Source organism: Coturnix japonica, chromosome 1, assembly GCF_001577835.2.
Source record: "Coturnix japonica isolate 7356 chromosome 1, Coturnix japonica 2.1, whole genome shotgun sequence".
In the NCBI taxonomy this organism is placed as follows: Eukaryota; Metazoa; Chordata; class Aves; order Galliformes; family Phasianidae; genus Coturnix; species Coturnix japonica.
Genome location: NC_029516.1, coordinates 79,283,394 through 79,308,787, shown reverse-complemented (window position 1 = coordinate 79,308,787; position 25,394 = coordinate 79,283,394). Strand labels below are relative to the sequence as shown.

The 25,394-nt window shown below is 42.4% G+C and overlaps 1 protein-coding gene across 1 annotated transcript; it reads right to left on the bottom strand.

Annotated features, from left to right (window-relative positions):
• Window positions 1-1,409: 1,409 nt before the first annotated feature.
• Window positions 1,410-24,036, bottom strand: PLCXD2 (phosphatidylinositol specific phospholipase C X domain containing 2). The gene is made up of 4 exons (XM_015878203.2): window positions 23,714-24,036; window positions 10,822-11,282; window positions 9,503-9,744; window positions 1,410-7,275 (listed from the first exon to the last, which is right to left on the bottom strand). The coding sequence occupies exons 1-4, from the start codon at window positions 23,859-23,861 to the stop codon at window positions 7,113-7,115; spliced, it is 1,014 nt and encodes a 337-aa protein (XP_015733689.1). The 5' UTR covers window positions 23,862-24,036; the 3' UTR covers window positions 1,410-7,112.
• Between the last annotated feature and the right edge of the window lie 1,358 nt (window positions 24,037-25,394).

Sequence of the window (25,394 nt, the reverse complement as noted above, 5' to 3'; positions counted from 1 at the left end):
TTTAAGCCATTTCAGTAAAATTTACAAGCATTTCCATGAAAAGTTACTTGTTCAGCATCTCCTGAGTCAACAGGACTTTTCCATAGGTTCATCCTGAAGCAAAGATGCCTGCTACTACTGTAGAGTGACAGTGTGTAACAACACTGTCCCATACTTTCCCCTAAATGCAACTAGTGCTTTGCTAACTCAATGCACCAGTGCCTGAGGGCGTTCATGCACTGGCTTCCCATCTGATGGCACAGAATCATTGAATGGCCTGGGTTGAAAAAGGACCATTATTGATCATTTAGTTTCAACCCACCTGCTGTGTGCAGGGTTGCCAACCACTAGAACAGGGAACTAGGCTATGTGATCCTCCACTGCTAAAATCTGCCTTTAAGTTCAGCAGCATCTCCTAAAAGGCAAATATTCAGCCACGTGCATCTCAGGAATGATTCTGATTAGAGAGCTACTCAGAGGTTTATGGCAACTGCAGAACTCCGCACATAAGGAACGCATAAATTTGTCACAGAACACGTGACTAGTTTCTGTGGTCTCATTACGTGCTCTGTGAAGGATGTCTGCTTTCTACGTGTACCCACACGTCTTTGTGCAGCACTTCTGGTAGGCACTAGACTGCAGCATTGGCACCAAGAGCTATTAAATCCAGTAGGGAAGCAGGGTGATGAAATCTCACTCAATCTTGCACTGAAAGTCCCCTCTGAGATACATAATTTCTAACATGGGAAAACAATATTTCGAGTTGAAAGACAGAAAGCAAGCTAGTTAGCCAGTCCTTAATTTATTTAAAAACAAATCATCAACATTCCTTAGAAAACAAGTAGGACACCCTGTTCCTATAGCACATTTCAGACAGGTTATTAAACTGGAGTCTGCTAATCTTGTCTGGCACATAACATATTGCAAGGTGTAAGAGTACAGGTAGGAACAGTAATGATTAGGCACTGTACTCTGATGTCTACCTCTAGGACTTCAGGATCCAAACATAGTACTTACCAGCTACCAGTCAACTGTCCAAAGAAAAGGGAACTGGTGTCACCCACACCCTTCCCTCCCCCTCCATTCTTGAAACAAACAAGCTGAAAGTAACCAGAAAGAAGAGTCCCATTGATCCCACACTGGGTTACCGGTATCCAACATTCACTTGGGCTATGGGAATCATTATCAATATTTCACCTTCCAACAGAAGGTTACCATAGAGCTTCATCACCTGTATAATGGCAATAGATGCTGGACAAATACATCTACCTGCCTTTAATAATAAAATAAAAAGGAAGAAATTCTTTAATGTGAGGGTGGTGAGACACTAGAACCATTCTGAATTAGAAAAAAAGGAACCAAGCCAAATCAATGCAAGCAACTCAATGCAATTCTCATTACCAGTCAACAGTACAGAAGACACAGTGGGATTATCTCACATGACATTTTTATTTTCAGGATTAAAAACCCCAATGATATAGATGCAGAATAAAGCAGAAACAAATAGATGTCAACACCAAGTTTATCTGCAGTTCAAATGAGGCATCCTGGTATCACAAAACTGAATTGCACAGAATCATGAAGCAGGAATGGCCAAAAGAAAGAAGAGAAATTGCACAAAATATGAATTGCAAGTCATTCTTCTTCATCTGGCTTCCCTTACCCCCCTCCCATCGAGGGTATAAACAAAAAAAATTCAATTACAAAATACATTTGACATTGAGAAAAACTGAAGAGTCACATTTACTTTGATATAGAATGTACTTTTTTTTCCCCTCTAAGAATTAAGAATACATTACAGCTGAATTCAAGAGATACAGTCAGTAAATTATCACAGGTCTACAAAGTGTAACAGCAGCAATGTATCACTGAACAACACAATATATAAATAATTATATTATAAATAATATAAAATACAATTTGATTCAGCGAACAACAAAACTGACAGCGCTATTCCAGGCAATACAATTAAGAGCTAATACTTGTTTACAAGATTAAAGACTTGTAGAAAAAGAAAATGCTTACATGTACATACTTATTCAGTGACACTGACATGCAGTGGGCCTGGTTTTAAAATGTAAAGTAGAGACTGGTTTAACAAACTAAGCCAAAGTGCTCATAAGATTATCATGTATCTACTTGCTACTAAGTAGAATGCTACATTCTTATCCACATTAGCCCAACATACACATTAGCATAAAGTCTATTCGCTCTCCAGTACATGCTTGGGTTCTTCTACCAGCTCAAGACAAGACAGATCTATTGCACATACACCTCCCAGCAACAGCAAGTGCAGCATTTCACTACTGCAAAACAGCTTTTCAAATCCCCTTAGTCCAACCACAGATTTCTTAAAAGCCAAGAGCAGTTACCTGTAAAATAACTAACAAATGGAGGCCAGTTCAAATACAGTGAACTCCTACCATAGTGCCTTCCGTCAGCAAATTGAACTGGGGCTCTTAGAAACATCAGCACCTAGTAGGTTTCCACTACTTTGTCAGTATACACTCTGGCTACCAGACAGTGGAAGAACTTTCATCATATACCTAGAAGAGCATGAAATTGTCTCTTTCTTTGCTAAAAGGACTACATCTCGATACAGTATGAAATTTGAATACAGTTTTGAGTTAGTTCTGGTCTTCACACTGAACAATTCTCTTGCATTCAAAGTAGCCACCACAAACTCAGCCTACGTTTCATCCCAAGAAGCGGTCCTTGAGTTTTAAGGATGGGTAACAATATACTCGAGTCTACCTGAAAGTCTTAATGAAAGTGCATATGGACTCTACAAATATTTCATATTCAAGTAATCATCAAGTCTCTTGTGCTCTGTCAGCTGACTTTCATGTTTAATCTACTATAAGTCAGAATCACCATTCCCTGTATTTATTTGAAAACTCAAACAAGAACTACTAATTATACAATGAACTCTGTATATACAAACTCTGGCATCTGAGCTGGGTACACAAGGAAAATATTTCCAAGGCTTAACCTGATCAGAACAATAGATAAGTCCCTTGGCAGACTCCCTACTTTGAAGTCCCTGCTCTAAAGACTCCATCATTACAGCATGAGTGCTTCCCAAACATCAACATAACACCTCAGTACCAACACAGTACAAAACAGGTGTCAGAAGCAGATGATCCCATTTTTCTCAGTTGCTCCTTTCTTCCCTAAAATGCCAATTTAGTAGAAATGCTAATTATGAAGAGGCTGCTGCTATCCTGCTCTGAACAACCCCAATCTGACATGCATCACTGACCGCCACACCCCTACAACATCTCTCATCACCACTTTCTCCAGCAGTGATTTTCACCATCATGGCAAAGCACTTGCAAGATATTCAGATAATGGGAATTTGCCTTTTGTTTTCAAATGAAAGAGCAACAAAAAAAAGCAAACAAAAAACCCAACTCTCAGCTCACCAAACAAAAACAAACAAGAAAAGGAACTAAGCTACTGATGGTCTGAAGATCAAGTTAGTTACAATTCTTATCTTTGACTTACAAGCCTATGGTAAGCCACTACGATTCCTTTGATACTACATTGCCATAATATTCTTCTCTCTGCTGCTCACCACCAGGATGTGCACAGAGGTCTGTGAGCCCCAGGTGTGCCTGAGGGCTGTACATGGCAGCAATCAGTGCCAGGAGCATGGGCACACCACCAGTGTGCTCAGCATTCAGCAACTGCACACAAGGAAGAGAAGTAGCAGCCATGAAACAGCAAATAAAGTAAACAATCTATGATAACATACTGATAACACACCATATAAATAATTACTCAAGAACACACATTTCAAATATTTTGCCTCGAGCAGCTGTTAGTGCACAGGCTTTTCCTCTTCCAGCATCTACAAAATAGCCAAGTTCTCCATTACCCACAGAGAGTTTCCAACTTAAACTGTTTAAAAGTGAATCCTATTGCTTTGAGAAGATGCAAGTAAAGCTATGGTTATGCTCAACAGATGCAGGTCTGCATCAACCACACAGATCCCTTAACCTTTTCCTGCACTAATGCCAATCTTCATTTCCCTTAATGTCACACAAGGCCTTGCTGCCTGCTTGTTGTTCCACACCTAACCCAGCTGCAGCCCACTCAGAGCAAGACTCAGTTGAGTTTCTCAGTACGAGCAGTGCCCACCACCAGCACTCACCAGACCTGCTCCCCACTGCTGCCACAAACCTGACTAAGCACTGCCACACCTCACATGTGGGATGTAGATGCAGCCTACTGCCTTCCTTCCCTGACCCTCAATTCTTGGCCAGGTCACCTCTTCCTTGTCATTTCTATACTGCTGGAAAAACAAGAGTCCACAGCTCAAAGGCCATGTTGGAGAGAAGCTGATTTTCACAGTGTGTGAGGGTATCTGGATATGCTGTGGGGCGAAGAGAAATAAGCCCACTACATGAGCAGCTTTGTTATGGGATATGATGAGCAACAGGAAAACGGCAGTTCTTGCTGCTCTGGGAAGTTTGGAATTACCCTAAAAACCAGCTCTTAATATCAGTACTGTCCAGGAGATGTCCTGTAGCAGGACCTGTCAGTCAGCTTCCTACTGAGGAAGTCAGGTTCCTCACAGAGGTAGAGCACCAAGCACTGCTTTGAAACAACAGGAGCCTCTTCAGAGGTGCTACATTTACAGAAGAGTTTCTCCTCCTGCTTCATAACTAATCCTAAAGCTATTTTCCATTTCTTATCCTCCTGCTAACAGTGCTCTTAACACCCTGCACCATTTCATCCCATTTCAAGGGATTAGAGTCAACAGCAAATAAGTAAAAAAAAAACCTCAAGTCTGTACTCAAAAAATACTTAACCAAAACCCTGAGTTGCAATCATCACATCTCTATTCAAATAAATAAAACAGAAAGACTAACAACACAGCCATTACTCTGTTACACACAATACAAATATTAGATAAGCCTGAATAAATCTCTTTTGAGGTAGATATATACAGTGCAAAACATATGAAGGGTCAAATGCAAAGATACTTATTTCACCTTCTCCTCGTCTTCTAGCTCTGTAGAGAACACTGCAAACGTATTCTGTTTCTGCCACATCAGCACCTAATGCAAGTTTTCCTGCTCTAAGATGATCTATAGCTAGAAGACCGCTGAAACAGAATCTGTACATTTAATACTATTACAGAGTTCTGGATTTGGCCATGCCAAAAGCACATTAATAAAACTCAACTGAAGATAAAACAGGTATTTTAAATAACTCTGCAAACAAAACAGCACCAATCAGGACAAGTCCTAAGAGCTTAACCAACAAGAAAACAGCAATAAAAATCTGCTGCTGGAGCTGTCAAACAAAACTTTAACTAGAAAGTTGAGCTTCGCTTCGCTTCCCCAGGACTGCTTTATTTACTTGGCCCTAAAGAGCTCAAAAGGAGAAGAGAAAGACAGACAGAACCTCCCCAACCCCCAAAGAAAAAAGATTCAGCTTAATTCAGTTTAAAAGAAATGCAAAGAACTCAAACAAAAACCACGCAACAAGTAGATAAGATAAATCAGATCACAGCCTGCACAGAACTTGGCCAAGGTTCACGTGGAAGGCTTGCAAACCTTTATCTAAAGTCCTGAGTTCAGAGTTGCGACCAACAAACAAAATGGCTTGGGATTTTTCTGTGCTGTCACATCACAGCAGCAAACAAAGAATAAGATAAATAATAAATCCAGATACTCAGTTTTCTTTTGAATAAAACACCCATAAAGATGACCTATTCTCTTATGAATATATTAACACAAGTTAATAATCACTAATTAATGAACCAACAGCTGGTTTAGGAAGAGAACCATTAAGTATCTGCTCACCAGTCAGTTGTATTGTTTTTTAACCCAAGATAAACAGATCACAGGGCCGCTGTCAGCTCAATTACGTGCTCAGAAGTATCAACGTGATGTCTGTGGCTCAAGCACACAGTCACATTTGTTTTGCATCAACAAAAATGACTCTGACTAAACTCAGCACTGATGCCTGCTAGCCCTTGTGAGTCTTACTTTGTCACAAATGGGTAAAGGCTGAGGAAATTCCTTCCACATCACTGTGGGAGTTCTGACTGCAAGCATAGCATTTGTGTCCAGTTTTGGAATTCACTGTCATACTGTAAAAGTCGGATCCAGTATCTCACTCAGTTTGGAGCAGTCCCTACCAGTACTGTTTTGAATACCATGCCCACTTAGCCTGTCACCTTCCATAGGTCCTTCTATCTGAGTGAGAAACTTTCCCCACAGAACTTGATGGATAAAAAAAGAAAGTGACCAGCAAATCAAAGAAAGGTTGTTGTTCTTTGTTTTGTTTAATTGTCTCGCAACAAGAATTCAGAACTGAGAGTTACAATACTGACAATTTATGGACTGGAATATTCTCCAAGTAAATGTCAAAAAGAAAGACACATTAAAACATGGCCGCAGTAAAGAACTAAAGTAAAATATTCACTTCAGTTTGGAGAACTAAAGGAAGAGAGTTTGGACACCAGAGGCAGTATATGCCATGTCTTCACATTTGGAGTCCAAAGAATAGTTAAGATATTAAGAGCATAGCAACTGCTTCCCCCCAAACAGGGAGCATTGGTTGTTTTATTCTTCCCCTCCCCAGTTAAGTCAGAGGTAGTGTCTAAAATAGTGTGATGAACACAAGAGCAGCAACCAGCTGAGATCAGCTAGGCCTGATGTGGCCAAAAAAAAGAAAGTCTCAGCTGCAATGGTAAAACTGCTACAAAAGAGATCAGCACTGATCCTTGATTTGAATCCTTGAGCTGAAAAAAGCAGGATGCACAGAGACACGGTGAGTCTAGTCACCAAGGAGATATGTACAGTAACTGGGTACATCTGTTTCAGAGGCCAGCCTCTTGTTGGCAGGCAGACAACACTGTGTGCTGCAACAGATGTGTGCATAACTTAGTCAAACATGTAGCCACAAAGACATACAGCAGCACTCAGCCGGTACTCTGTGTTCCACTTAGATCCACAGAGCCCTTGGAGAAAAGAACCTCCTGTATACAATTCAATTTTTAAACCACATTTCCTCTAGAAAACTTAGTTATAAATTAATTGATTACAGTAGGTTTCACTTAAAAGTTTAGCATAGTTGGAAGATCTTCACTGATAAGTACAAGTGGGACACAGCACTCAGGATTTACTTGAAGAGTCATCCTCTTCCAGAAGGAGGTCATTTAATGCAATAACTGTAGCAGCAAAATCAACCAGCTCCACAAAGTCAGATGTAATGATGTTAACACCCATAACACCTGGTTTCTGTGCTTTCACCCAATTCAAGATCATGGGCAGGTTCCTAGACAAAAGAGAAAGAAAGAAAATTAAGCATTTAAGATTCTCCTCCATAGGTTCTCTGATTACTCCAAAGATGGCGTGCTGCTTGCAAATAATGTTCTCGTCTGTGATCAGGTCCCAGCTGCCACCCAAAAATGCTACCAGAGCAAAAAGAGAACTGCTTAACATAGCAAGCAGTTGTGAGATGTCAAACATGTTGATCAGTCAGACCCAACTAACAGGTACGCAAAATGAAATCTGTAAAAAAGAAATCTTCATCTAGAAGATTGTGCTTCAGGATGAAATGCTGCGTTACAGTGTTTTTCATCCTGGCTCAGTTTTGAACAAGTACACGTTGAACTAAAAGCTTCACATCTCAGTCCGGCACACAGCAAAGCTCCACCTGGCATAAGATGACCCTAAGCCCATCTCTGCCCTTAGGGCAGGCAGGATAGAAGCAGTTGTGGGCAGCACACATAGCACTTCTACTACTAAACACCTTACAGCCACCCAGAGCAAGGGGTGGAGGGAAACCCAAGCTGGATGCAGCCCTCAGCACTGTGAGGGCTCAGCATCCCACCATACACTGCTATAACTAGAGAAACACAAGGTGTGCCAGGAGTTGTTTCAGCTCTCAGTGGGGAGAAGTTTCAGTCATTTCTTGGACAGACAGCAAGTCAAGAGTCTGGACAAGTTCTTTCGAACTTTCTCAGCTTACAGCACAGAGAAAAATGTCTAAATGCATTAGAATTAATTAGGGCCACAGTGTGCATGTATTCAAGGCGAAGATAACAGACACAGATTGGCTAACAGGATAGGGAGGAAAAAACCCATAAAGATCTTCCACAGCTCTTGCTCCAGAAAAAGAAACTTCTCAAGAAAAAGAGGGAGAAGAGGAAGAATACGTGCTGTTCGTACCAAGGGGAGACACAGACTTTAGTCAGCTGAGTGTGAACACTGTACATTTCTCCTCTAACAGGAGCTCCAGAATGCTTAAATATTCATGCTCAGGGCAGAATTTCCATATGAGAAAGCAGACATAACTGCAGAGACAGATTTGTGCATACAGATTAGATAGCATGTATAAACACACAGGAGCGATCATGCTTTGGCCTCTATTTTAGGTTTCCACAATTCCAATGGGTACATGTTAATGACAGGATTGGGAAGAACAAAGCTGAGCAGGGTTCCCAGGCTCCAAATCCAGGTCTGTACCAGAAATTACTTGAAACAGAACTACTTATTTTTTTTTTAATTATCTTTACTAGTTTGAAAACAGAAATACAGTGTCATCTTGCTAACTTTAATTCCAAGAAAAGAGTACATAAAGTATACACTACAGAGGTATAAGTTAGATCTGTGCATTCTGTTAAGTATCCCTACCAACTATACATATTTACATTTACGCAACTACAGGCAGTAGGCGCCAGTCCTAAAGCACCTGAGCACCATCTAGTGTTTGATATTGATCACACACCAGGAAAGGCAAAGAGCAAGCCCAAAGAGGATGCCTGACTACATTCTCAAACATGTTCTGCATTTAACGATCTCTTACTTAATGCCCCTAAACAAAAACTGACACCATTTACACTTCACCTGGAACTTCCACATTTCTATAGGCAACTTCCGTGATTGCTGAACGACCATACTTGCTCTTTTTAGAAAGGCTTTTAAAGAAAGTTACATTCATTTCTGATTCAAAATTATATTCTTTATTATTATTATAAGATGACTAACGATTCTCCCAAGATGTAAGCACCAACCAGCTGCTATAGATGTGTGTGCACTCATCTCACTGCTTAACATTAAGAACAGGAGATCATCACAGCAGGAGTCACAGAGCCAATTAAGGCAGTTATGCCTAACTACACAAGTTATTTAAGAATTTAATAACACTATAACTAGACAATCTCTTAGTGACATCAGACAGACAATAAACCAGGACTGGACTTCACCGGGACTGTTAGACTCTCAGTGAGTTTTGGCAAACAAGCCCATGTTTTGTGGGGAGCTCCAATTACCACAAAACATACATATACTTACACCCCACTACTTCTCTATTTTCGATAACCATTGATTTTTAACGACCATAAATATCTCAACCCAGCAACAGTAATGAAGTAGGACTACACACTTCCTAGAGTCAGCAAGTCTTACTTTTAGGCAAACATTAGTTTTTTTTGCTTACTCAGTGCCATTCCAACATGAAACACTAAGTAAAGAACTGAGAAATCAAGACAAGTCCTTACCTATGAACAAGCGTGTTTTTTAGACCACGGACCAGATGTCGGGCGATAGTTTTCACTCGAGGAGTGAGAATTGCTTGAGAAACATGAAAAGTTCCATAACGACTTCGTTCTTCAAGAGTGGTCTCCAGGAACTGTAAGAGTTTGTGCACGTTGGTCGTATTAGCCCATGGTGCTGGCATTTTATTCCCTGGCCATAGAAAGGGAAATTCTCGATACAAGGGGTAGTGGTAGAAAATAAGAACCTGACAGAAACAAGAAAAAGGAGAAGATATTTACTAACTATTCTGTTTAAAAACAGGACAGAGTACTGGCTTATGCATTACTCCTGGAGCTAGCACAGCAGTGAGAAAGCAAAGAAACTACTTTTGAGTCATGACTGTCAAGAAATATACTAACAAAGGACAGACATCATTTTTGTTAGATGCGAGGACATGATTGCTTCAGGTTTTAAAGGTCATCAGTTTAAAAAGGAAAGAATGGCCAGGAGCATAATGAAATGTCAATTCTAAGCACTCTGCTTAAAAAAAAAAAAACAACAAAACATTTCAGAGCACTGTCAGAGAACATAATGAGTGAAGTGAAGGATTTTAGCTATTTTGACATCTAATATGTAACTTCTGTTTTATGGGTAAAGCACACTGGGCTACCCAGCACTTTAATAACATTCAGTGAAAGGCGAGCAAAATGCTGTTAAAGTCAGACTTACTTTCAGCAAAACCTTCTCTAAATCAGAAATCAACATTTTATTATGCCTTGTAAGGCAGCTCTCTTTAAGAGGGTAGTACAAAGATGCATGACTGTTACTAACAAATCTTACAAATGATTCTTTTTTGGACCCTATCAGACTTGTAAGGTGAAGCACCAGTAGTGCCAGTTCAGAGGAAATCTGCAATCTCATTTAACTTGCAGTTTAAGAATTACACACAATCACTGAAATCCTGTTCCCTCAGTCTGCTGGCAAGAGGCATTTAGTCCTGCCACTCTAGATACAGATGGTTGTAAAGAAGCTACAAGTTCCATAGCTTCTCTTAGTCACGGTGGACCATAAATACATTAAATACACCAAAATTATGACACTTTATCATATCCTCAGTAGAAGACGCATAACATGCTCTCTCAGAAGAGAAGAACATTGGTAAGGAACACAAGACTCTGAGAATACTGTCACCTAATTATTTCATGAGTCCTCAGCAAGCTTATATAGCCAACAGCAGTGTCCCTGGCCAATACGTCAGAGTGAATCCTACCCAACTTATCTATTTAAATCTAAACCTTTTGAGCATGAAAAAAAAAATAAATATGGAACATCCTTTCTCCACCTGATGCTTCTTCTCCCACATGTACTGTAACGTCACATATTCTACACACTCAACGCAACAAAGTTTGGATCCAAATGCTGAGCGAATCCTGTTGATCAAGAAGAAGTGATGGCTGTCATCCATGGCATAGAAGTGATTGAAATCCAAGAAGATGACTTCTTTGGGGTGTTGCTCAAGAAAGGTGTTAATCTCCATTAGTCCATCCCATACTTTGATGCCAAACAATCCATGTATGAAGTAAATCTCCTGTCCTATTTCCCCAGGCTTGGAAGATACACGGAGATCAAAATAGCGGATCCCACCTTCCAATTGCTCTTTGAAAGTCAGATTTTGAGTTACTGACCATTTCTTCATTATCTTTTTAACCAAAGAAATTCTGGCCAAGCGTTTGATTGCAGTGGCTTGGTCTGGTCCCACAGGAGATTTCTCATCAACCCAGTAGCTGAAAGAATCATGCGATCCTAGAAAATAAAGGTCAGAATAGTTAGTTTTTGAAGAACTTGGACTCTCTTCAGCGCACACACACACTTGTAAAGTAACAAGGGCCATACATGCATGCAGGGCCAGAAAAGAGTTGTAATCAGCTCTCTTTCAGACAATCTTTTTATACTTTATTTTCCCTTTTTCCTTCAACTGTACAGAAACAAAGACATAAGACTTTTCCTCCCAGGGAGTGGTCAGGCACTGGAAGGGCCTGCCCAGGGAGGTGGTGGAGTCGCTGTCCCTGGTGGCAGTGTTCAAGAGGTGACTGGATGAGGAGCTACAAGATACGGTTTAGTGGCCTGTGGTACAAATAGTAACGGGAAGATGGTTGGGCTAGATGATCTTGTAGGTCCTTTCTTACAATCACAGAATCACAAGGTTGGAAAGCACTGTTCTCAGAGTCTGAACTGGGTTATTGTATGGATATCAAAGCACTGCAAAAATTGTAACAAGGCAAATACCTGTGGGAAAGGAAGTCTTCCATCCTAACTCCTTTCTCCATCTACAAGCTGTGAGGCTACCTCCAAAGCTTTCCTAGAGCCTGATGGATCACTGGTTTAAGATGGGACTTCAATTTCACTGAACAAAAATCACAGATTTAATTTTCATTCTACTTGTTAAACTCAATTAACCACTACCTATTTCAAAGTTTCGGGAACAGATATCTTCATTCATGTGATAGAGGGATGTTAACATGCCTGTGCTTCACTCAAATGCCCAAATGCATTTAGCCCCAAATGGTAAATAAATGATCGGTAGTTTGGAGAGTGGTTGAAGACTGGCTGAACTCAGAGGTGAAACAATTGAGTTCAAGGTAACACCCGTTAAGCCTGAGATTTTCTTTCAATCAAGTTGGAGTCTCATATTAAACTGGTGTTAGACACTGCTCAACAAGCTCATCTATTTCTCTTCATTCTAGTAGTGACTTCCAGTAGCCTCAGATACAACCAATACAGAATTCATCAAAAGGAAGACCCACAATCAAAACTATCAGCACACGCTCCTTGAATGTAACATGCACCTTGGCAAAGAAATTGCAGCTGCAATAAGAATTTTTTGCTTACTAGAGAAAAACTCCGTAATTCAATACACAATTAAAAAAACCTCAGAAGTAATAAACCCTTACAAAATAAGAGCTTGCAACACAAAAGAAATATCCCTAATTGAGTTAAGTCAGTGAAGAGCTATCATTAACCAGTGAAATCTGTCACCTTGGTACTGGGACAAAGCTAAGGACTGGTAGATCAGCATCTGCCCCAGACTGAGGATTTCTGGGCATTTCCAACTATTTACACCAGTCACCTGCATTCTGGCCAATAAGCTGCAATTTCCTCTGTGAAACTCCATCTAGAAAACATTGCAGAAGCTCTAGACACTTCTGCTTTCCTGTTCACCTTCAGGACAGCAGCTTTTCTATATAGATAAACGCCACCTGCACCCTGCAAGCCCAGGGCTGCAGTCACAGCACGCCTCACTGCCTGCATCTGCTTCTTCCATTCCTGCAAGGCCCAGTTTCACCTTCTCCTCACTCCTATGGCTTTATTTTTCCAAATTGTTCTTTTCCATTTTGCTCTGCAACTTTTTAAAGTAATCCTAATGGGAGTTTTAGATTAAGACAAAGGCTGAGTCCAGAGCCTCCCCTTTATCCAAGCCTTTTGTTTACAAGTGCTCACCTGAAGGCTGAGGCATTTCTTGCCATGCAAGGTCAGAGATGTAAATAAGATTATGATCTCAACTGGATTACTTTGTCAGGGATTTTTAAACCCAGCTGGAAGGAAAGACCAAGCAGCAGTTCACAACAAGCTTAAATGTACTCTTCTCTGCATGAACTTCAACTAGTTTGAGAGTTCTGAAAAGCAACTGTGAAGTTTTGTTTCCAGGGTCTATAAAAGAACATGTAATTCCTGATCAACTCCTTGTCTATACTTTCTGGTCTTTACAAAAGCATGCCTCTTATGTGGCTTTCCCTTCAGTCATGAAGAAAAAACAAGTGACAAGTAACAAAAAGCTGTTTTTAAAATGCTGTCACAATAAACCACATCAAGAAGCAGCTGTCAAGTTCAGGAGTGCTTTTTCCACCCCCAAATATGTAAACCAGAACAAATACTGCATTACTAATACATGATCAATCATCTAATGAAGACACTCCAAAAGGTGCCCAACAAAGCCTTGCTCATAAAGGAAGCTGCAATTCACAGGCACTGAAGTTTCACACACCTCCCTATTAAGCACAATGAGCCTTTCAGTCCTCCGCAGTATTTGCAAAGCAGACTTCATTTGCAAGGGGATTGTCTTCTGCTTCTTAGTAAGTCACTCAGTAATTATTTTTACTCTTTAACTCATTTCAATTTCTTCCTTTCAGTCTCTGTTAGGACAAAGTCATAAGAAATATTTTCTTTTAATTATAACCGAGACCGTGCAAAGAACTCTGTCTAGAGAAGTGACTTGCTGCAATGGCCCCTCACACAGTGACACTGATACATGACTTAGAAACAAACAGAATAACAACTTCATCTGGCATCAAATATATTGTTGACAACTTTTAAGGACTTGCCTACACAAATCCAAGCCAAGAAACAGTTTGTTTTCTTAAGTCTGATAATGTATTTCACAGTTACAAAAGCTTCCTTCCACTGCAGATGGCCATACTGAGGCACACGGAGAGGTACAAAAAGCAAATTCCCCCTTGCAGTACTGCAAAACAAATTCTATTTAGAGCTGTAGAAAACAACAAGAAAAGCTAAATGCAGAGTGCAGCTTTTTCAACACATACTTTAAGAGCTGGACTCCTCCACAGGGCAGCTATTTAAGGAACTCGAACTGTGACATGCTTCTAGCTAGAGAAGATGCTTCAAAATCCTGCACTGCATTAACTGCAGAATCTCAGAAGAGAGACCTCATTTACAATGAAGTCACCACAAACATACATAGAATCAAGTACAATCTGCACTAGAGCATCTGAAAAAACAGCTCCGTTTCAGCAGAGAACTACCTCCCTTAGATGCAGGGTAGCATCACCTGTACAGAGGACAGTAGGACACAGCAGGAGTGCAGCCATATTTCTCAGTGCCACTTACAGAGGGTCTGCCACCAACTGTGAGAAGTATCCAGGCCACATCTGAATGCTTTTACTTCAATAAGGAAAAAAAGAGAACCAAAAACTTCAAGCAACATTACTGGGATGCTGGGATGAGAGCTAAGAGGTAGGTGAGGATTCACATCATCCATCAAGCCCTTCTCTGATTTAAGATCACTGTATTATGTTCCCAGCTCAGACACTGACTTTTAACATAGCTTAGCTGTGATGTTAAACTACCTGCTAAGCTGATTGCATCGTGATGTCAAATTAATCCCTTGCTCTCCTCTCTACACCTGAGCCCCATGGAAGACCCAGCCATTCTGTAGCCATGGCATGAGCCAGGTTGGTTCCTGATTGAGCATAATCTTAGACTGAGAAGTCAGAAGGGAAAGCAGAGCTGGCTTTCGAAGCTTGTCCACAGTTGTCCTTTAGGGGAAGAAAGGCTTGATCTCCTACTTCAAATTACCTCAAGGGCGTATCCTTGCCCTTGCTGTATACTGACATGACTCGAGGAATCACAGCATGTGACAATGGATTAACATTCAGACTACAGCTCCTCAGGAAGCTGCAGTGACACAGTACCAATGCTGTGCTCACACCTTCCAGAAACCAAAGCTTAAGTAACAGAAACAAGCTTAAGAAAGTGTCTGTAAAACTACTGGCAGCTCTTAACAACAGATTAAGAGATGATGGCTGCCCTGCTTTAGTTTCATTTCTTTCACCTCACAAAGATGGGAAGATTCAAGTATTAAGAGGCACCTCAAACACCAAATTACTAAAATGACGGATAGCCCTCTTAATTTTATCCTAGCAAATGCAACTAGAGATCAACTTTCATTCATATCTTTAAACTCCGTTTATTCCCATTACATTAATTTCCCAAGTTAATTGTATGTTAAATAGATTGCTATGCAATTCAATTTGTATGTTAAGTAGTTTGTATTTCAGTGTTTAGGATGGCTTTTTTTTGCTGAAGTGCTTGTGCTAATTGTTAGAAAGCAGCCTTTTATCAGCATATCTGCAGCAAAGTCTTAACTTCCCAGTATCTGTATTTGTCATGCTAGTTGGTCACAGATAGCCTAATTAACTCACTGTGTAGCACAATGACATTAATCAACATAACGTTATTAAGCCTTGATTTCAACAATTACTGGTTGTATCCCTTTGCATGATCTTCTCTTATTACTATGTCTCCATGTACAGATCATAGAATCATAGAATTACCAAGGTTGGAAAAGACCTTGAAGATCATGAAGTCCAACCGCAGCCTAACCAGCTAAACCAGAACCCTAACTCTAAAAACCCCACACTAAATAATATTCCTGAGCACCACATCCAAACGGCTCTTAAACACAACCAGGGATGGCGATTCAACCATCTCCCTGGGCAGCCTATTCCAGTACCTAACTACCCTTTCTGTAAAGAAGTTCTTCCTAATATCCAACCTAAACTTTCCCTGGCGCAACTTGAGGCCATTTCCCCTGGTCCTGTCACTTGTCACTAGTGAGAAGAGACCTGCCCCACTCTCACTGTAAGAACCTTTCAGGTACTGGAAGAGGGCGATAAGGTCTCCCCTCAGCCTCCTTTTCCCCAGACTAAACAGCCCCAGCTCCCTCAGCCTCTCCTCATAGGGCTGATTCTCCAAGCCCTTCACAAGCCTCGTTGCCCTTCTGTGGACCTGCTCCAGTACCTCCATATCTTTCCTGTGCTGAGGTGCCCAAAACTGAACACAGTACTCGAGGTGAGGCCTCACCAATGCCAAGTACAGGGGTGTACAGATGTATCGCAGGGAAAGGAATTGGCATCACCTTACAAACCCATGGCTTGCTAATACACCTTTGAGGGATGTTCAAAGTATGAACGTAGCACTCAAAACACAGATCTTCCATGAAAGATCACACTAAGTGCAAGCTGTTAATCACTTGAAAACACTTTTTTTCCCCAGTACAAACATTCTTACAGTTGAGTCAGTAGTTCCCCTGGTTGCAAGACTGGGCACTAGACAAATGCAGTGAGTAAAGACACCGGCAAAAAGCTGGCTAGCCAAGAAACAATAATGAAAGCAAAAACACAGGAGAGCACATCTTCATTGAGTTTAGCTGAATCAGAGTAATTTGTTTTGGTGTCCACATTAAATAATATTAACACGATGGAAAAAATGCTAGAAAACCCCTCGTGTAATGTTAAAGATTCCTAAGAGGCAAGGTCAACATTCTTGTACCAATCCAATAAAGACATTAAAGGGTCATTTAAGAATTGCCCTAGCTGTAGTTGATGCCAAGACTTCTTAGAGCAAGCTTTGCTCACTACACAAAGTACATTCCCTATACATTACAAAGCACCACAGATGACAGAGTAGCAAACATTATGTAGCCAAGACACTTAGGACAGCAACCAAGTTCTAAAAGCACAGGATGCAAACGCTAGCAAATTAAAGCCTATGAGTGTTCTTCTAAACCAAATGTCCCACATGTGCCAGAACTGAGGGAAAACCGGATAAACATGTGCCTTGTGGAGCCTAGAAGTCCTCGGGATTTAGGTCATTAACAATCCAGATTTTCTAATCAAAAGATTAACTTCTTAAAAGCTCTTCACTGATGAAAAACAAATTGAATAGTTCATTTTCACTTGCCAAGCCAAAGGACATGAGGCAGGAATAACAAGCATGCTATTGGAAGATATTAACCTAAAGCTGTTTAGATAAACACATTAATATTTCAATACAATTCTAAAAGAATTCTTTAGGTATTATCAACACAGATTCATTAGAGAGGAGAGAGCCCAGTAGAGATCAAATCCTCTTAGGAACACTACCCCTCCCTGTCAGAGGATTACTGTGATTTCCCCCCAGCCCTTTTGGGGTGGTAGGCAGGCTTAGGGAATAACAAATAATGCAAGAAAGAAAAGTCTGTGTGAAACTGTCTCAAACTTAATATCATATTAGTCTGCTTTTCCTTCAAGCAGGAAGAAATCCATTTAGATTAGATTATCCATTTGGATGGAGTTCTCTCCATTAATTTTTGTGCAATTCAACCATGACTTTGCATTTACTTTATTATTTCCCTGTAGAGGGAAAGCAGAAAGTGACAGTGCCTGTTCAACATTGCAAAGACCGAATGGATGCTCTTGCTCTGAAAAGAAAAAAAATCAATTTAGGTTTCCATATTCCTTTTCTGTGACTAGTCAGAAACGTGCAGATCAAGAGCTCTCATTCTCCTTGTGAATTATTCACATTTTCATTATGCAGCCCTTTCAAAATCTTCTCAGGACAGCAAGAAAGACTTGCACATAGTACTGAAGGGGAGAAACAAACATTAATATTGAAGGAGAAACTGTTTTTCTGTTAGGAGTGAAACTTCCCTCAAATGACAGTTACAATTAGCTGCTCACTATATGAGATAGAAGACTGAGGTAATAAAGTCACTTGTTATTTCTGAACAGGTTAATCCTGACAAGCATGCATTTACAAATCATGTCCAACACTGTATTTATGCAGATGTGTTCTGCTAATGGCTATGCCCTCGTTGACTGGTAGAAGCCAATTAAACTGGAAAGGAAAATAAAGCTTGGTGAATCAATCTTTAACCTTACATTTTCTTCTCTTTGAGCTTTAACTCAACATGTGGCCATTTTAGCTGATTCAACATCTTTATTTAGGACTCCAAAGGAGTACTTCTTGGGGGGGGAAAAATGCAGACCCAAAAGCCACTGCTTTTCCTCACAGGATGCACGACCACATGACACGCCAACCCCAGAACATAGCAACAAGATGACTGTTGCATTAGCAAGTTCAACCACTTGCCTCAGGGTCAAGACATCAAAGATAAAAAAACATCACATCTTAGGAGAACCTAATGGTCAGCTTTCATATGCACAGGGCTGCTGCTTCATCTTCTGTAAACACCTGAGTTTCAGCTTGGCCTAATAAACACACAGTGCCCACAGGACTTTCACTAACCACTCAGGACAGCATAAGTGGCTGGAACCCAAGGCTGAACTGATGTCAGCATCCATGTGAGACCCCACCAGCTCAGGCACTCCCCACATCTGCCTAAAGGTCTGTTTTTCAAGGGTTGATCATGAGGCTCCTCTATCAGGGTTTTGGGGCAAGCTTATCAGGAGGTGGAAACAGGGACACATAGTAACAAAAGTTTCAGCCAAAGTCATACCAACATTCCCATGAACAAACCATGAAAAAGGGTTACAAAAACAGTTTAAGAAATTGCATGTGGTAGGGAGAGTTAAGTAGCTTCACCTGAGCAGTAACTTGGAGTAGCAAATAAACGTCACCTGCTTCAGGAGACCAAGGACACACCTCTCCCCAGGTATCAGTGAAAACAGGAAAACACACCTCAACAACTAATTCAGCTTTCCAATATGGTCTTATTTTAACCACATTTGAGTCAAGGTTATTTCCTATGTTAACAAAATGCTTCTGAACACTTGAAATTCAGCTCTAGCTACCTACAACCCAGCATCCTACAGCCAATTCACTACCAGTCACTCAACCTGGCGCAGACAGGAACTGAGCCACATCTTAATTACTCTGCATTGCTTCAAGATGACACCCTGGCTATGCTATCACATACACCCACAGGAAGTGCTAATATCCCAGCTGGGATCCCAGAGCAATGACAAAAAGGCTCTGTGCCCTGTCAGAAGCAATTACTACAGAGCTGCCCTATTTCTCTCCTGAGAGGCAGACTGCTCACAAACCCAATCCAGCAGCACACCCTGCCAAGCATTACCGACAGCTCTGTATATACTCACATCTGAATAATTTAAACTTTTAGTGTTTCGAATCAGTCTCAAACACATGACGTTAATCCAACAACACAGCTTTCCTGTCATTGCTGAAAAAGAAACGAGCAGGTATGGGCCAAAATTTGTCCTTTATTTATTCTAAGAGGATGTGAAATAGAAGGAATGGAGGAACTAAAGCAGGAGACAAGCATCTGGCTGGCTTAGCTGGATTTAAAAGTAGCACCTACAATTATTCTTGATGCTCCTGCAAGAAAGGGCTTTCCTACCTTCCCATGTACCAGTAAACCCCTAACTATTTGATCGTAAGTTTCCTCTATGAGGCGAAGAACAACCAGGTTAAGAGGGGAAAAAACCTCTCAGCTAACCATCCTAAATGGGGAACCAATCCAGAGACACAGTGTGATAAACTGCAAGTATGCCTACCTCATGTGTCACAGCTCTTGATTATTCAAAGATTGAATAAGCCACTCACGATTAAGTAAATGAATTATTAGCAAAAAGCCAAGGGAAAACACATTTGTCACTTTTTCGCTCATCACTCATATTCAGAATGTCTCCAAAGATGGGGCTTCCACCACATCCCTAGGCAACCTGTCCCAGTGCTTCACCACCCTTACTGTAAAGAACTTTTTCCATATGAGCAATCTGAATCTCCCCTTTTTTCGTTTGAAACCATTTTCCCCTTGTCCTACCACAACAGACCATGCTAAAAAGTTCATCTCCTTTCTTAAACCTATCCCCTTTACCTCCCTCCCCCATCCCTCCAGCTGATACCCAAATGTATAGGGCAAGAGATGGGTAAGGAAAATATCAAGAGTCGGAGTTATGCAGTTCCATAAAATCGCTTTAAGCAAAATAGCTTGAGATTAAACTAAATGTTATACATACACAACACTATGCATTACCATGCTCAGGGTCACATTCACAATCCATGTTCAAGGGCTCATTTTAAACTCACATTCAAAGAGGATTAGTCCAGAGCATAATAATTAGGAAAAAACTCTCAAGAGTTTCACATCATGTCATAACTTGTTTATCTTTTTTGACTAAAATTAACTATATGCAAACGATCTGATGACGTTTCAGTTATGTGGCATCTTTCAATTTCTCACTGCAAGACTTCTTCCCTCATCACACCATATATTAAAAACTCACTTATTTTCCTTAGATGGCACTGAGTATTAGAATGTACTCCCCAGTGTTTCCAGAAAAGCCCAAATATTAGAACTGATTGTACCCAAGCTTTTGAAGATGACACCATTCCCATTCTTTTTTGGTGTATATTAGCAATTAACCTTCAACCTCTTAAAATATGTATGCCTATATTATCTTTAAATTGCCGCAAGTCCAAAACCAATCATTTCAGGGTTTTGAATACTGGCTTTATTTAGAGTTAAAACAAGTTCTAGGGCTTCAACTGCTCCAGTGGCACTAATAACATTGTATCCCTTGTCCTGCATACCACAAGAAACTGGGAGAAGGAGGAAAAAACAACAAACCAGTTCATTCCATCATTCCAGTGGTGAAAGCAAAAACCACAAGAGACAGACAAAAGCAAGCTACACCTGTCATATATGCATACAGCTATTACACACAGATTAAAGTGTTTCTCATTTGAGCTGACAGCCACCTTTCAGATTTCTTGAAGGTACCACAGGCTGTAATTAATATTCAGCATCCATACACAGATGTCTTGACAGCAAACTGTTTTGTACAACCCTTTCCTTGCATACTGCTAGTAACATCACCCCAGATCCCATGGAAGTTGCTTTGTCAACCAAAAATTCACTTCAGCAAAAGAATTGCTGGACTATAACTAAAAATAAGAAAATATAATTCTAAAGCATCTACCCATTACACTTTCTTTTCTATTCTCCTCACTCTATTCACCAGTGCTGGGACCAGACGTATTTAACATCTTTGTAGGTGACATGGACAGCGTGATCAAGTGCACCCTCAGCAAGTTTGCAGATGACACCAGACTGAGTGGTGTATTTGACAACCTAGAGGGAAGGGATGCAATCCAGAGGGACCTGAACAGGCTTGTGAGCTGGGCCCATGCCAACCTCATGACATTCAACATGGCCAAGTGCAATGTCCTGCACCTGGGTCAAGGCAATCCCAGACAGAGATACAGGCTGGGCAGAGGATGGCTTGAGAGCAGCCCTGAGGGGAAGAAGTGACACTTCGCTACACAGGAGGCTCGAATCCCAGGATTGGACTCGATCTCTAAGGTCCCTTCCAACCTGCACGAGACTGTGATACTGCGAATTTCAGAGTGCTGGTTGATGAAAGACTCAACAGGAGCTGTCAGCATTTGCTTGCAGCCCAGAAGGTCAACTGTGTCCTAGGTTGCAACAAGAGAAGTGTGATCACCAGCTCTTCAGTCTGGAGAAGAGAAGGCTCTGAGGAGACCTCCTAGTGGCGTTCCAGCACCTGAAGGGGAGCTACAGGAAAGCTGGGGAGGGACTTCCAATAAGGGCATTTAGTGACAGGTTGGGGGGAAGCAGTTTTAAACTAGGGAATGCAGTTCTAAACTGGAAAAGTGAAGATTTAGACTAGATATTGGAAATTCTTTACCATGAGGGTGGTGAGACACTGAAACAGGTTGCCCAGTGAAGTTGTGGATGCTTCCCCCCCTCCCCAGGACTTTCAAGAGCAGACTTGTGCCATGGTCTATTAAAACTGCATTTTGAATTGTTCCAATCTTCTAGTCCAGGAAATACATCAGTGGGTGTTGCAGGACTCCACAGGAAGTGTACTTCCCCTTCTCTACATACTTTAAATGCCATTTGGACATCTCTGCTAGAGCAAAGTCCCTTTGCTTGTAGGGAAGCATCTCAGCACACCTTGTACATGACGTGTACCTAAAGGCTTTTGACAAGTTAATGCACTATGGTGAAAATCAAGCTACTATCAGTCAGCCTACCACTAGCAACCAGAGGCCTGTATCAGAACCATCTGCTTACAGTAGTTACCCTAAGATCTTCCCTCCTGGGATTTAAGAGCAATACTAAATATTTCTTGTCATTTAGATTCAAATTCAGCTGTGCTCATAAATAAATTCAGAGGCATCTATTGTCTTACTCATTTGTCAGTTTATCTGTCTAAATGATGCTCGACAATTTCTTAATCTTGGAGTCATGAAGAGCAACTAGAAGTTAGTTGTTATTAAACTCATGTGACAAAGAGGGAAGACCTTTCAAGTGGTGTCTTTAGCAGTCTTTCTCCTATTCCTGCAATAGATGGAGTTCATGTAAACGTTTACTCACAAGTCCTCAGACACCAAACCAAGCTTGAACAGCATTTTTAAGAATTCTGTCTTCCAAACTTTAAGCTTAAATGAGAGTCCCAGTTGGAATAAAAAGTTTCCTGGCATGCTATTCCTAGTTAGCTTCTGAGGAGCAAAAGCAACAAGTCATAGCTCAGGGATTAACTGAAGGAAGGGCTATTTAGAGCTATTAATACATTTAATCTTAAGACCAGACATTCCATTTCAAATTGGAATTGCTTTGCAGAGAAACAAGGCTTTAACTACCTGAAGGGAGGTTGTACTGAGCTGGAGGTCAGACTCTTCTCTCATGTAATGAGTGATAAGACTAGAGGGAACGGCCTCAAGCTGCACCAGGGGAGATGCAGGGTGGACGTCAGGAAATACTTCTCCAAGAGTGGTCAGGTGCTGGTATGGGCTGCCCAGGGAGGTGGTGGAGACACCAACCCTGGAGGTGCTAAAGGAATGTTTAGATGTTGCACTGAAGGACGTGGTTTAGAGAGAACTATAGGTGATAGACAGATAGTTGGACTGGATGACCTTGTAGGTCTTTTCCACACTTGGTGATTCAATGATTCTCAAGACAGGCCCTCTGCATGCCTCCTATATGTCAAGTTAAAAAGTACAACCCCAAACACAAAAATCCTAACAGAAGAACACACAGCACAACACCAGAAAGATTTGGTCCAAATACCTGAAATCCCAGCTATTAACTAATTGGGAACAGCTTGCTTTGAACTGAGAAATGTTCAAGACACCAATCACCCTGCCTGACAAGACATGCAATGAATGGAGGAAAAATAAAAACACAGAATCATAGAATTACCCAGGTTGGAAAAGACCTTGAAGATCATGGAGTCCAACCGCAGCCTAACCATAGTATCCTAACTCTAAAAACCCTCTGCTAAATCATATCACTGAGCACCACATCCATACGGCTCTTAAACACATTCAGGGATGGTGATTCAACCACCTCCCTGGGGAGCCTATTCCAGCACTTCACTACCCTTTCTGTGTTCTACTGCTACACAAGGCTGAATAGCTCAAAGTCAAACGCAAAAAGACAATCCAACAGGCCAGAAAGCCAACACGTGCAGGAAAAGCCTGACCACTCCATGGCTCCAGCCGCCAGCGATGGAAGGTCAGCCCCACTGCCTGCTTAGGCTGCCCGTGGCCCAAGCCTTCATTTCAGGTCGTACCTCAACCACCCCACACGACCTCGGGAGCACCCCACGGGCCCCTTAGGCACCGAAAACACCAGCCAGCTTCCCGTATCCTTCCCCATCCCGTCTCACCTGGGATGGCCAGGTTGGAAAGCGGGTAGCTACGCAGCGCCGCCGGCAAGGAGCCCATCCAGTCCGCGTTGCCGTCCGCCATGGCTCCCGCCGCCCAGCGCCGCCGCCGCCGCCTCCGGCCGCCCTCCTTACCGCCCGCCGGGCTCATCCCCGTCCGGCACACGCTGCCGCCACCTCGCAGCCTGACAGCGCCGTCCGGTAGCCCCCAGCCCGGCCGGGCCGCAACGGAAAGGGGCGGCCGGGGACAGGGCGCACGCCCGTGTCCCGCCGCCTTATGTAACAGGTGCGGCCCGGCCGGCACGGCCCACCGCCGTCACAGCTGCCCCGCGACTATTGGCCGCCCCGCTGGCTGCCCCGCCCCTGGCTGCGGTGTGGCCGAGGGGGCACGGGCCTCGCCTCGAAACCACGAGCGGTGGGAGGTGGGAGCGTTGTGTCTGCTTGTGAAGTATACTTGGGGTTGTCATAGGATGTCATAGGCGAAGCACAAACGCTGCCGTTCTAGCGGTTGTTCTGCGCTCTCACTGCACGACAGGGCACACGTGTCGTGATACCTGTAGGTGTCTCCCTGCCTTGCCTGTCTGTGAGGGAAAAGTTCAGTGTTTCCCTATGACCCAGCCCCTGGAAATGCGCCTACAACAGACCCGCAGCACACCATATCCCAAGCTGGAAGAGGCCCACAAGGATTATCGAGTCCGACTCCCAGCTCCACACAGCATCACCCAAAATCCAAACCTCATGTCTGAGAGCAGTGTCCAAATGCCCCTTGAACTCCAGCAGCTTGAGGCTGTGCCCACCGCCCTGTGCAGCCCATTCCATGCCCAGTCACCCTCTGGTGCAGACCCTGTCCCTCACCCCCAGCTGCCCCTCCCCTGGCACAGCTCCATGCCACTTTGGCCCCATCTCTGTCACACAGAGTAGAGCTCAGCACTGCCTTTCCACTCCCCTTGCGGGGCTGCAGCCGCCATCAGGCCTCCCCTCAGCTCCTCTTCTCTGCTTTGAACAAAACCTGTGAAATTACCAAAGCCACTGCTTTTCTTCTCTTGCTGCACCACTGTGTCAATGAAAGCAGCACAGAGCCTTGCCTGTGTCAGAGAACAGGGGGCATTAACAGCACAATCTGGAACTGGAGATTGTGTCGTGTCAACTGAGGTCTGAATGTCATCGCACTGCAGGTGGTACTGCATGGGGGTTCCATGTTGGCAGCCACATGAAATGTCACCTCTCTGTGCCAGCTGGCTCGCCTGTCCTTGCTGATGGCACCAGCTGTGTCTTCCTGCAGGCACTGAGGCCTTCTGTCACTATACTGTGAGGGAATGTGCTGCTGTGTGCCTGCTCAGTGTGTGCCTGCGCACACATGCAATGGCCCTGTGTGCACCAGCAGAAGGCTGTGTTCAGTATCACTGTGCTGTGCTGTGCAGCTCAGATGCTGTGTGTGCATCTTCCCCGCTTGGCTGTTGTGGGCAGTGCTTCACGGTGGTTAGGAAAGCCATAAAAACTGAAATTGTAGTCTAAAGCCTACAAAAGGGTGAGGGCTGACTGCTGATATGGCACTCTTGGTGTACTTACAAGAAAAATTCTGCATTTCCTCTCCTCAAATGACATGGGGTGCATATGACAGACAGGAGTCTGAAGAGGAGCAAGTTAGATAGAATCACAAAATCATTAAAGGTTGGAAAAGACC